Source organism: Emiliania huxleyi (assembly GCF_000372725.1).
Source record: "Emiliania huxleyi CCMP1516 unplaced genomic scaffold EMIHUscaffold_438, whole genome shotgun sequence".
NCBI lineage: Eukaryota > Haptophyta > Isochrysidales > Noelaerhabdaceae > Emiliania > Emiliania huxleyi.
In genome coordinates, this window is record NW_005198700.1 from 37477 (window position 1) to 50689 (window position 13213).

At 63.4% G+C, this 13213-nt stretch overlaps 3 protein-coding genes across 3 annotated transcripts in view; all 3 read right to left on the reverse strand.

Moving 5' to 3' along the window:
- Positions 1–4117: 4117 nt before the first annotated feature.
- EMIHUDRAFT_470404 (hypothetical protein) lies at positions 4118–5177 on the reverse strand (the record flags this gene model as incomplete). The annotated part of the gene is made up of 3 exons (XM_005768968.1): positions 4118–4430; positions 4490–4618; positions 4711–5177. The coding sequence occupies 3 exons, from the start codon at positions 5175–5177 to the stop codon at positions 4295–4297; spliced, it is 732 nt and encodes a 243-aa protein (XP_005769025.1). The 3' UTR covers positions 4118–4294.
- A 2483-nt stretch (positions 5178–7660) lies between these two features.
- On the reverse strand, positions 7661–9297 carry EMIHUDRAFT_445379 (hypothetical protein). Its single transcript, XM_005768969.1, has 2 exons — positions 7865–9297; positions 7661–7843 (listed from the first exon to the last, which is right to left on the reverse strand). The coding sequence occupies exon 1, from the start codon at positions 9236–9238 to the stop codon at positions 7868–7870; it is 1371 nt and encodes a 456-aa protein (XP_005769026.1). The 5' UTR covers positions 9239–9297; the 3' UTR covers positions 7661–7843; positions 7865–7867.
- Positions 9298–9978: 681 nt separating this feature from the next.
- Positions 9979–13213, reverse strand: part of EMIHUDRAFT_118951 (putative programmed cell death protein) — a gene marked incomplete at both ends in the record, with an annotated part of 6033 nt that continues 2798 nt past the window's right edge. The window contains 3 exons of the mRNA XM_005768970.1: positions 9979–10442; positions 10998–11038; positions 12863–13203. Coding sequence (XP_005769027.1) covers positions 9979–10442; positions 10998–11038; positions 12863–13203 — 846 coding nt within the window. The remainder of the gene's footprint in view (positions 10443–10997; positions 11039–12862; positions 13204–13213) is intronic.

Sequence of the window (13213 nt, forward strand, 5' to 3'; positions counted from 1 at the left end):
TGCTGATGGCAGAGCGCGAGCGCGCGCAGAAGCAGGTCCGCGAGACGAGGCGAGAGCGGCAGCGGCCAGTCGATGACAGTGAGCGGCGGGTGCGACAGAGGCAGCAGCAGAGAGGCAAGTCGAGGGTGGAGTCTGTCGGGACTCCGACAAGCCCAATGTTCTTCCGGCTTGCCAACCTCACCTGGCTGGTCCAGCGGCATGCCGTACCCAAGAAGGAGGACGAGGAGCGCCTCTGGAGCGCGTGGGAGGAGCTGCTCGGGAGACAGCCGCCCCCCTCATCCTGCGTTCACTACACTCGGCGGCGAGTCGCGCTCACGACGCTCGGCGGCAAAATTCCGATCGATATGCAACAGGTTCGGTCGGAGAAAGAGCAGCGGATTACAGAGCTGAAGCAGGCCGGTGTCAAGGACGAAGACCTTGAGCTGCATTGGGTCGACTCCGTCTACATAGGCGCGCCTTCCCGCGAAAGACATAGGGGAGTGTGCCTCTACCTCGATGACGAGAACGGCATGCCGGCGTCCGTCTCCTGCTATGATGGAGGATGGAACTGGGATGGAACGACGCACTGGTTCGAGGGAGAGGGATTTGTCAAGTTCAGCAACGGGGACCACAGCGTTGGAATTTGGCACAAGTTCCAGCTGATGGAGGGATTTCATGTCGAAGGTCCGCGCAAGTTGGAAGTGGTGAGGAGCAGGACGGCGATGGGCTACATTCAGAAGGCCAGCCAGGTATGGCAAACCTGGTGGATCGTGAGTGGGGCTGTGCCAACGAGCATGAAAGCATGGGACTTTGGGCAGAAGCAGCTGGGCGAATGCCGGACAGCGGCGACAGCGAGTTCGCAAGCACGGACTATCAAGCATACTGCCACCAACAACGGAAGTTCACCATGTCACTGTGGCGCGTGTCACAAGACATATACACGAGGTTGACTGTGGACGAGATTCGAACAAACAACATCACTTGCGAGGGGTTCCAACAAATACCATATGATTATCACTACGACGCACACTATTTCAACCTTTGCCGCACTCACAAGCGAGCATCAGAGCTGAGAGCAATGGAAGCCAAGGTTGAGCGTGTGCAGCAGGAGCTTCTCGATATGGCCCGGGCCCGATATCGACCAGAGCCTCCGTCGCAGCAGGAGCTCGAGAGGAGGCAGGCGTCGATACAGCGAGCGCTCGATCGGTGCAGCTCTCCTACCTCGCGTGCGTTGATGGCTGAGGCTTACAAGGAGGCCGCCGCGCAGAGGGCAAATTACGTGCCCTGCGAAAATGCGCCAACGCCGCCAGAGCTCGACGAACTGAGATCTGAGATATGCTCAAGTGCAGCCGCAGAAATACACGCCATGCTCCCTATCGAGGTGCTCATGATGGCGCCGGATGAGGATGAGAAATTAGTTGCCGCGTTTGCTAATCAGTGTCGTCCTGTTCGTTCGTGACAGACCATACTGTCGGAGGTAGAATATGATACTGTTTGATCTTGCAACACTAACTACACTCCTTCGCAAGGGCCCCGCCCCCATGATGGGGGGCGGGGCCCGCGCAGGGGGACCTCTAGTCGTTGTTAATAGTACAAACCCAATGGTCTCTTGCGAGCGGTCCGCCGCTGCAGTCGCACACACTCACACGTCACGCCTCACCGCGCGCCCACCCGCTGCCCCGCCCAGGCGGGAAAGAGATGAGGAGATGGGACAGCGAAGGAGGAGCACAAGCACGTATGGGAGGGTTCAGTAATGCGCCACGCTGCCCGGCGTTTCTCACTTTCCGGGACAGCCCCGCCCTTGCGAGGCAGGAAAGTGGCGGCTACCCCGTACGCCCTGTTGCTTCTACCCCGACGCCGACCGCCCATTCCCCCCTCCTCGTTCCCCCCTCGAATGCTCCGGACCCCGACAAGCCGCCCGACGTTGGGCCTCTGCCCTCCCATCAATCAATCAAACCGTGTTTACGTACGCGCCGCGCGACGCGTGTAGTCTCTCGCGGCGCCCTTGTGCTTCTCAGCCATGTAGCCCGTAAATACATAAGGCACACGCCTGGTTCCCCTGACTTGAGCACTTGAGCACTGGATAGGGCTGATTCCGCATGGTACGGGACCCCTCGATCGTCTCGCCCTCCCTCACTGGTGTTCATTGGGGGGGGTCATAACAAACACGGTACAGGATCGAGGTGCACGCTGCCAAAGCAGTGTCGTCCCCCCTCTCCCCGACGGCGATGGCGGTGTGACCGATCGAGCTACAAGAGGAGCTTGTTCAGCAGGATCCGGGTTGGACTGGCGCACTACCTCACTGGGCCTGAGACCGCCGTACGCTTCCCGTCACCGTCTCGGGTTTGTGTGGGATCGAACCACTCCGGGATGGGCAAGCCCATCGTTCTGAGAGCTGTGCCTTTCCTTCACCTGCAGGAGACCGCACCATCTTGTTAATTGTCAAAATTCCTGTTGTGCAAGAGGGGAGGGGGCTCTGACGGAGTGCGTGGCGGGAGAGGGCAGGGAGTGGGCGCGGGGGAGGGGGGGGGGGGGCTCAGCCGTGCAAAAAGCATCAATTAATAATAGTAAGGAAGACATGTTGCCCGGCCGTTCAAGAAGTCCGTCTCGATTTTCAAGAAGTCCGTCTCGATTTTCGTTTTTTCCCCACAGACCACTCGGGCAACTTTTACGAAAGGCAAAGTTTTAGTTGACCACTCGGGCAGATTATTGCATTTTACCACTCGGGCAAACTCGATGAAACGGGCGGACGGAAACGCGTTTGCGACGGCTCGCCGGAGAGCATGCATGGAGCGGCCGGAGCGCCGCCGCAGCTCACCGATGGAGCCTGCGTCGCGGCTCAATCCACTGACGTAGCAGCACTGCGACACACTCTCCAAGCACGGCCTCTGGCGTTGCGATTGCACAGAGAGCGAGCAATAGGCGCCAAAAGCACATATCTGTGTGCAGTGGATTTCCATGTAGGTCGCGCCCAGCGAGCGGACAACCGCGGGTCTCGGATGCTCTCCCGGACGCGAGCCCACCGTGCGAGTGGCGGACCCGGAGGCGGCCGGCCCAGCTCACCCCCAGAGAGGCCATGGCCAGGGTCAGGCATAAAAGGGGGGGGTGTTTTTCCGTCCGTCCAAACTAGTTCCCCTGACGGCCCTGTGTGGTGGACACTTGCGACTTGGTGAGTGGTGTGTCTCTGTGGGGGGGCGCGGGGGCCCCCGGACGGAGGCACCGTGCGCCGCGCAGCAGTGAGTGCGGAAACGGGGCTCCGGCTCTATTAGTCTCTATTAGCACCGACTTCCCGATCTAACCCGGTCTAACAGAGGGCAGATTTGGAGAGATCTCGAGGAGTACATACAGATAGACCCTCCAACCATCAGAAAACTCCGACCTGATCGGTCGTACTGACGTCTGACCGCCCCGACAGATCGTCACTCCAGACAGCAGACAGGCCGACGTCTGCACGCGGCCGGCCGGGCGAGAGGCTTGACACGATCCGACCCTGCGACCCTGACGCTGCTGCTCTAGCTATCAGACATGCACTGCTGACTGCTGCCACAATGTGCGACCTGTGCTGGCCCACTTGGCGGCCTTCCCGGTCAGTGGTGAGGCGCAGTTCAGAGCTGTCGATGGCGCGATGCCGCACTGGTCCCATTGGTGACACGAGACCACCACCTTTGCCGGTCCAAGAGAGAGGCACCGGCGCTGTCCTGAGAAGGTGCGTGGTCCCTCTTGACTGCCCATGCGCGCGAGGCTGCGTAGGCATAGCCTTGAGAGTGCCAGCAGCCAATCCGAGGCGACGCGCATTGCGCCAGAAGCGTGCACACGATGGAAGGACACCTTCCTACTGGCCGTACGATCAGGTCGTCACTGAATGCTTGATACTAAGGCCGCGAGCTATGCAGGTGATCAATTGTGCATCATGGCACGGTCAGCAGCGCCGACAGGCTGTCGCAAGGCGTGATAGCATATGGCCGCAAGCACGCCGAATTCCCATGAGAAAACAAGTAAGAAAATCGCGCAAAAAATCGAAAAAATCGGGGCCTGCGGCGGGCCATGGGACCCCATCTCCCCCCCGCATGGATACCCTCTAGGGCCCCCGCGCCCGCAGCGGGGCTTCCTCTTTTCGTACGTACACACCCAACATTGACAAGTACAAAACAACCCGCCACGCAGCGGCTCGCATAGCACACCCGCGAGTGCGCCATCTCGGAGTCTCGACGGCCCGTATCTGGTATCTCGCAGAGTTCTCGCAGCCTCAGACAATGCCTTGTGGCCACCAACCCCCCCCCAGGAGCGAGGTGCAGCGCCCCCCGGGGCTTGGCGCTCAGTGCAGGAGCGCCTCACGCGTCATGGCCTCGCGCACATCTGCATGCATGTTCATGTAGGATCGGTCGCTGTGTTCGCTCAGCGCCGAGAGCCACGCTACAGCGGCGCGGCGCGGCCGCGCCAGAACTGGCGGCCTGGGGCGGGATGGGGCGACGGAGGGGTGGTTAGGGTGTGCGCGGGCCGCCGCAGCCACCCTGGGCCGCGCGGGTGGAGGGCGCTGGTGCATCTAGGATCCCGGCCGTAATCCCAGACGAGCTCGTCTCCCGCCTCGACGTCAGTGCTGGTGAACAGCATCGCGCGCCCGCCTGGGCTCATCATGGTCCTGTGGGCGGGGAGCCGACCATCGTCAAGGCAGGAGGTCTAAAGGGCGTGGCGGGCACGGACGGCGGTTTCGGCAGGCTAGCGGGAAGGCACATGCAGCGGCAATTGGGCGCCTTACCGTCGTGATTCATGTACCGCGCCAGGTTGCGGCGGTCCGGAGTCACTGCGTCGATGAAGCCGGCTCCGACGCCAGCCGAGATGACGTAGTCGCCGCCGGGGTTGCCAGGGTATCGCGACTCCATCTCGCTCGCGGAGAGGCGCTCGCCCTCATAGTCAAAGAGGAACGTGCCTGCGTCAATGCCATTCGTGGCAAACAGCCCGTCGCCCTTTCCCCCCGCCGGTTTGACGCGGAAAAATGTGCGTGGGAGGGGCAGGAGGGATCCAAGCCGTGCTCGGAGAGCGTCGGCCGCCTCGACCTGCTCCGCCTGCCACCGGGTGCGGCGTGATTGCCACACAGCGGCGGCGGCGGCAGAGGCGGCGGCGGCGGCCACCGCCGGGAGCGGTCCGGGCGCAATGCTGTCGAAGAGCCCAATGCAGGTCGGCAGGAGGAGTGCGAGCATGCTGGTCCCAACGAAGCCCGGCCTGCGTGCCCCGGTGGGCCTCTGACGCCGCAGAAGCGAAAAGAAGAAAAACATCCGCGCGGGTGTTTTTCTCTTTCTTTCGAGGGGAGCACAAATAGGACGCCCAGCCCTGCCCTCGTGCCGCCGAGTGCGTATCCTATGCGAGAGAGACCCCCTGTGCCCGTGCCCAGCCCTCTCCGCGCCGCGATGCGCCCTCCCCCCTCGCTTTTGCAAAATCCTGCAAAGGTGGGGACGTGTCTGTCCTCGACCCAGCCCTAGCTTGGGATGTCTGTTTTATTTATTTATTTATCTTTCTTTCGGCTGCGCGGACAGCCGCAGCGGCGAAGGGGCTCCTATCGGCAGCTCTGCGCGACGACCACAGTCCACGACGCAGGCGACGCTGCGTGGGAGCGTCCCACGGACGCACGTGCCTCTCGGTCACGTCTCACGTGGCACGAGCGCACGACGCGTCGCGCGTCGGAGGACCTTTGGTCAAGCTCAGTTGAGACAAGCCTCACTTCGGTCGTGAAAAGAATCCTTTCAAGCGCACGGGCCCGCGTGACGAGGTACATCTACGGAGGCCGACGGCCAGACACTGTGTACAGTGTAGCAGCCGTCCCGCCAGAGAACAGCTCTCAAAACTGTCGCGGCGCATCGCGCCTAGCGCCGACTTCGGCTCATACAACACCTCCGTCCGTCGGAGTGGAGGTGGAGAGGTCGCCCAAGCAGAGAGTACGCCCCACGCAGAGGCGCCGGCGACCGTAGACTCACGAGCCCAGGTCAAAGATGCGGCGCCCAGCAGGCGCCGCCCGCGTCGAGCACACAGGGCAGCCTCCCATACCGCCACACAATTCGCAGCCGTCGCCGAGGCTGACCTTGTCCTGCTCAGCGCTCTTGTGGGGCACGAGGTCCGCATACGATGTGCGAACCGGCGCAGACGCGGGCACATCGAGAGCCATGTGCGGCGCCACCTTGGACGTGTGGATGGCCGACCCGTGGAATGCAGCGAGGGCGACGACGACGGCACACAGCATGCTGTTAATGTTGGGGCAGTAGGGCTAGCGCAGGAGAGATGGGCTAGCAGATGCAGCGACCAAGACAGACAAGGTTGGGCGGGACCGAGCACCCTCTGAGCAATCCTGGAGTTTCTTTTAAACAAGAGAACCGGGAAACTGAAACGGCGATCACCGACTCTACCTCCGATCACAGGGCCTAGGCGGCCCGCCATGATATCTAGCCGTGTGTGCTGGCGTCCGGGACTCCGCCGGAGCAGGGCGAGATGCTCGGGGAGCTTTTGGAGAGCGTGGCGGAAGGAGGGGTGGAGAGAGAATTTGTTGGGCCAAAGATTCAAAAGAGACATAGCAGGTTTTTTTCACTTGCTGCTGTCTAGCACGCTTTGGGTTCATCGACAGGTCTCGCATGCTGCTGCCACACACCTCGCTCCTTCCCGGCTCGTGGCTGCCGCCGTTTGGAGGCGGAGCGCACTCTCGAGTCGACACAACGGCGCTCTTCACCACCGACGACATCTCGCGCTGGGCCCAGGCCGAGAGCTCGCAGTACGACGGCCTCGTTGCGGCGCGGCCTTTCGACGGCAGGTGGGACGAGTTCCAGAGCGCCATCGATGAGGCGTGCTCTCGCTGGCCGGAGAGGGGCCTGACGTGCACCGCTCCCAGCGAGGCTAGCCGGTTCTCGGCGGCGGTCGTTGAGCTGCTCTCCGGCGCCGGGCTCCCAGACCCGATCAGCCGCCAGCTGCACGAGGACGCCTGCGCGCTGGGACGCGCGTGGAAGGCGCTCTGCCCCGCGGTGCGGCAGCTCAGCGTCAAGCTCGAGCTCTTTGGCGAGAACGTTTGCTCGCGGTGGCACTGCGACAACTTTGTCGGCCGCGGGATCGTTAGCTATACGGGCGTGGTGGGCACCGAGTACACGAGGAAGGGGAACGTGGACTTTTGGGAGTTGCAGCACTGCGGGAACAACAAGTGCATCATCCGCGACCCAAAGCTCGTCGAGAGCGTGGCCGTCGGCGACTTGCTGCTGATCAAGGGTACCCGCTTCCCGCTCCCGCACGGCACGGCTCGGTCCATCAAGGCGTCGAACGCGCTGGTGCACAAGTCGCCCGAGGTGCGATTCGACCAGCAGGGCGGCGTCCAAAATAGGCTCGTGTTGAAGGTTGACGTGTATGAGCTCCCAGCGGCGAGCGGCCCAGCGCGGGGAGGGGACAAGAAGCCCTGATGCTGTGAAGCGGCTACCGCGTGTGAGAGAAGGACTCGAAGGTGGACCTGTCGGCCAATGGCCATGGCTTGAGCCGCGATGCGCTTGCGCCTTGCGGCACATGCGTGTCGCCAGTCTCTCTCGTGCGGACTGCGTCTGCCGGTCGGTGTCTCCCGCGCCGCGAGACCGAGAGGCGAGTTGCTCGGCCGTGGGTGACGGTCAGCCATGTGCGAGTTTGTGCGTACACACACACGTGCGTGCGCGGCCACGGTTGAATGATGAATGTTTGGTTGTGTTTACTCAACATATGTAGCAAATATGGTCTGACGTTAATCGTTATCTGAAACGCACAGTAATCTGAAGGAGCTAAGGATAGGAACCAGTGTCCAGTGCTCTAAAAACTATCCTGATCCCAGGCTAAAGGCGCTCACAGGTCCAGCCGCCGGGCCTCGCTGCTCGCACGTCGCAGGACGCAGCTCGCTTCAAACGCTAAAGTCGCGGTCGGGCAGCAGCCGCGGCGCGACGAGCGTCCATAGGTAGAGCAGCGCACACAGCCAGCCCGACGTCAGCTGCACCCAGGCCGACGCGAGCGAGGCGTTGTACGACCCGTTCAGCAGCTCGGCGTCGGCCTCGCCATCGGCGGCGGTGCCCCAGTTGGACAGCAGCATGGCCAGGTAAAAGGAGAGGAGCAGCATGACAAAGTAGTAGCCGCGGTACGACTGTGGCGCCACCTCATCGAGCGGGTCCTCGCGGGCCTCCTCGCCCTCCACCTTCACGGTGACCGCGTCCGCCGCTGCGGGCGCCGCAGCCGGCGCCGGCGCCAGCTGGCCCGCATTCGTCGCCACCTCCTTGGCGCTCATTTTCGCCGTCTCGCGGCGGCCGGCGCTGAAGGTGAGGAAGGCGACGGTGCCGGTGGCGATGCAGATCGAGACCACGGAGGAGACGAAGCCCGGGCTATTTGCGAGCGGGTTGCACTCGGCGTACGGCATCGCAGCCATCGCGCCGTAGCAGACCCACGTGCCGTAAGCGGAGACGAGGGCGGAGGTGAGGAGGGCGGCGTGCGGCGCGATGCTCGAGACGGAGAGGGCGGTGTTGAGGAGGACGAGCAGGAGCGTGGTGGTGACAGCCAGCGGGTTGAAGGAGCAGCCGCTCTGCGGGAAGCGGTCGTACAGCAGGCCGATGCCCGTCAGGATGCCCACGTAGAGGAGGAGGCAGAGCAGCAGGTTGGCCACCTTCCAGACGTTGCCGCCCGAGTTGCTGATGCAGAGGAGCGGCGCGGGCGGTGCCTGATCGTCGCGCTCCACCATGGCCGTGTTGGCGGAGTAGCCGAATCCAATCAGCGAGATCACCTGGTACACGAGAAAGCCGGGCGCGACGAAGCGGGCAATCCAAGCGTAGTAGGCGAACGCGTCGTTGGGCATGAAGACGGTGGTGGCACCGACAGCGATGACGCCGATGACCTTGGCGAGCCAGAAGCCGCGGTGCGCAAACACAGCCGCCTTGGACTCGCTGCACGTCAGGAACAGCATCGTCAGAAAGAGGCAGGAGAGAGTGAACGAGATGCGGAAGACTGCCCAGTTGCCCTCGCACCGGCCGCCCTCGCAGAGGGTGTATGACGCCGAGCCGGGAGTAGACCAGGTGTCGACCGCCATGTCCTGCTCAGAGTATCGGAGGACCAGGGCGACGGTGGTGGCAACGAAGAGGATCAGGCAGTAGAGCACGTTCGTCTTGAACGGCGAGGCGAGGCAGCGGCATGTGCAGCACTTGCACAGCGCGCCGACGGCGCACGAGCCGACGCACGACGCGCACATCCCTCCGATGCACGCGACTGGGGCGGAGATCAGGGCGCCCATTTTGCTCCGCTGGAGAGGCGCGGCGGTAGAGAGGCACGGCGGCGAAGAGCGAGCGCTGGTCGCGTCCCAACTCTCCTCCTTTGCAAAAATAAGAATTTAACAAAATAAGAATTATTCCAAGGCAAAAATAAGAAGTGGCCCCGAACTGGGAATAGGACCGCCGCAAGCGGCGTGGCGTGGGGCGGTTGAGCATCCCTCCGGGGGCCCCTCTGCGCCGGGGAGGCGTTGTTGGAGGCTAGGACGCAAGCGTCCGTCGCCTTTTTCAAACTCGGGTCCCACTCCGGTCTCCGCTACGCTCCGACCCGAATTTGGAGGGCCATGAAGTTTAAGGTGTTGCTGCGCAAAAGGGGCGGGGCGCGGGCGCGCGCGGCGAGCCGAGAGTTCTTTTTGGAGATCAGACCTCTTTCGATGGTTCATGCTTTCTATATGTCTAGAGAGAGATTTTTAGCAATACCAAACAAATCTAACACGTACGTTTGTTTGTATGTCTATGTCTATCTATCATGCTTCATGACACGACACGCGGTGGTGGGAGCTGATGGAGCTGTCAGCTGATCGATCCAAGCGGGTGTGGGGAGTGGGGGGCATGGCTGGGCATGCAGGTCCGCCAGTCGGCCCGGCCTCTGACGTGCACGTGGTGCTGCCGCTGCATTCGCTGAAGAAGAGAGGTGCGACTTGATTGGAGGCACTGGAGGCGAGGGTCCTAGCGAGACCCGTCTTATTTTTAGTTCAGAGGGTGGCTACACACCGGCGGTCACGCCTGAGCTGCTGTGCTTGCAGGTCCTCGCCTTATGGCCGAGGCCGCCGCATCGCGAGCATCGCTGCGGCTTGTCCTTTCGCGACCCGCTGGGCGCCGGGTGAGCCCCCAGCTTGATCTGGATCGGCGGCAGAGGCGGCGGCGCCGCTTTCAAGAAGAGGGTTTTGAGGAGGCCCGGCCCGATATCGCTGTTTAGCAGAAGGGCCATCTGCGAGAGCTGCGGGCTCGAGGGCGTCTCCAGGCCGCGGCACACGCGCTTTGACGGACGCGGAGAAGTCACAGCTTCAGCATCAATCGCGGCCCTGCAGTGCAAGTCCACGTCGAGCGTGGCGAGGGCGAGGCGGGAAGGAGGAGACGCGCAGCCGCCGATGACCGACGAGTCGTCGATGCTATCACCGAGAAGAGCCGCGATCGGGCAGTACTCTGCCGACACGACGATGCCGACGGCTTGCATGGGACACAGGTGCTCAACGCAAGGAGTGACAAGGTGAAACGCCGTGCTGGTCTAAGACCGTAAACCCCTAGTAGGTGGATAGTGTCGCTGTTTTCGAAAGGCGCTGACGGCCCGGCGCGTACCGCGCGACGCCCGGGCTACCCACCAGTGAAAGGCCTATACCAACCCTTCAAAATGACCTACTAACTTTGGTACACTCTCACTTTGATATTTCCCGCGGTGCACACTCAAAGTCCGGAAATCTCACAGACGCGCGCGTTTTGGCCGGCTACCCCATCGGGTCGCACGGAGACACGGGAAGGCTGCCGCAAGCCGCCTCCGGGTGCAGGGGCCCGACGCGGTAGGCGGGGGCAACAGCCCGGTAGCTGGCCGCGCCTCTCCGCCCCGCCCGTCGCCGCTGCACCCCTTGCCGCGGCCCTCGTCGCTGCTGCAGCGACGACAGCCGCGGCACGAGGTCAGAACGCGGCCTCGGAGAGCTCGAGCGAAGGCGCCGACGGTGGCGGCCGTGGTAGTGGTTGATGGTAGAAGGCTCCTGAGCCGTCGGGCACCACGCTCGACGTCGCCGAGGAGCCGCACCCGGCGCGAGCGCCTGCGCGTCGGCGGGTGCCACCGAAGGCGGGTGGGCAGCACCGGGCGGGGCGGCGGAGCTTCTCGAGGCGCGCACGTGCCCCGCGGGTCGTGCGCCGAGGCAGACGGCCGAAGAACCGGTGGAGTATCGCGCCCTCCTTCGCCGTGCCGCGTGTGCGCTGCGCCCGCTCGAGAGGCCGTCGAGAGCAGCGCGGCGCAGCCGATCCGGGCGATGAGCGTGCGCGGAACCGACCGGACCCGTCAATGTCCACTATGCGGGCATGGCCAGGCCGGCGCGGTTTGGTCTGGCGACCTACAGGGCGCGCACCGCGGTTGTGTCAACGCGAGATTCCGCGAGACCGCCTGTCTGACAGGTTATCCACCCACTAGGGTTTTAAGAAAATCGGCCCCTCTTTTAGGGTACCCCTAGGGTTCTGAGTCCGGAGTTTTTTTAAGACCGTTTAAGAAAATCGGCCTCACCGGCACGGTCGCTGCATTCCGCGCCGTTTTCTCCAATATTGCCGTTAAAAGACCGTTCAAGGAGTCGGCGGCCCAGGCAGCCTTAAAACGGGCCGTTTTAAGCCGTTTAAGCCGCAGGCGCCCCAGGGCCCACCCACTTTTAAGTCTAGGGGTCCCCCAAGGTCGTTCTCGATAAGTAAAAAGCAAGCGCGGGACTCTCGAGGTTCTCGAGGTGGATATCCTTTGGTTGCGTTGCGTAGCGAGGATTGGTGTGACGCGATCCACGCAGGCGTGTTTTCTGACGGCGGACCGTCAGTGCACGGAGTTGCCCCTTCTCCGACTGCCCCGACTAGTTCTCGAGGTCTTCGGGTGTGACCCCTGCGTCCCCCGAGACCTAGCGTGGGTGGGTTGGAGGGGGGCTCGCTGCAGGGAAGGGCGGTGTAAGAGGCCGATCCCCGTAGTCCGCCCCACTCCTCCCCATCGGGCCGCATGAGCAGCCACGCCTCGCAGATCGTTCGTTTCTCGCGCCTGGGTGAGGCGCGCGGGGCATCCCCCGGGTCGCTCGACCAGCGATCCGTGACTCGGTGGTCCCGGTTCGTGCTCCGAATTCTGGACGGGTGGAAAATTGTAAGGGCCCTATGGGCTAGCAGTGTCGGACCTTCAAGACATGCGCTTTTGGCCAGTGGCCTCTTCGCGGAAATTGGTACGGCACCTCCGGTAAGATGAGATTGAGACCGGCTCTGCCTTCTTTCTCTGCCAGTGTTCGAGACTGGGGCCGATCGAACTTCTCTTGAGACTTGAGTTGTTCAGAGGAGGAATCCGGCCAGCACGGGTAAAAGAGGGAAGCCCGGAGAATCCCCAGCTGCGGAAACGTAGTGTCGCTCAAAAGAGGTGGCAGGTGCGAACTGCGGGGAGTGTAAGGACTCTAAGTGGTCACCACAATGGTCAATGCACAAAAGGTCTAAAGGTGCCTGTCCTGTAATATATGGCTTATGGGCTTCTCCACACGGTACGGCTTTTTATCGGCGGGGTCTATCGGACGACCTTCTCACGAAGAGGCAACAGACAAGACGCCTGCGGGCCGACCCTCACGGATCACAGATCACAGACAAGACCCCTTGCGTTGGCGTTTTGGCCGGTGCGCGGCGTGGCCCGTGGCCTCGGGCCCTCGGCGCCGCGCGCGCGCGGCGCGCCGTGCGTGGGCCGGGGTGTGCGGTGTGGTCCGTGGAGTCGCGATTCGTCGGACAAAAACTCTTTCTGTTACATCGAGCGGAACCAGAACGCACTGTATCTTCTGGACCCCTCTTGCGTCGCTACCCGACGGACTACCGGCTACCGTGCTGCGTGCTGCGTGCGCGCTACGCTCGCGAAACCCAAAGCTGCTCACCGTCTCCCGCCCGGCGCCCCCATCGACGCCGCGGCGGGCGGCGCCGGCGGCCACGGCGCGGTGGGGCCGCCGCCCTCCGCCTCCTCCGTCTCGGCCGGGGTGGTCGCCGCCATCGCCGCGGGCGTGGCGGGGGCGCTCGCCTGGTCGGGCCCGCCCTGCTTCCCGCGCAGCTCGAGCCAGCGCGCCCGGGCCGCCGCCGCGGCCTCCGCCTCGTCGTCGGCCGTGCTGCGCGCCGGCCGCGCCGCGGCGAGCAGCCAGTGCTCCGGCGCGGTCGCGGGGAGCCGCGGCGCGCCGGGCGGCGCGTCGTCGCCGCCCACGGCGTCGCCGGCGATCGCCTCGCCCTGCTCGACC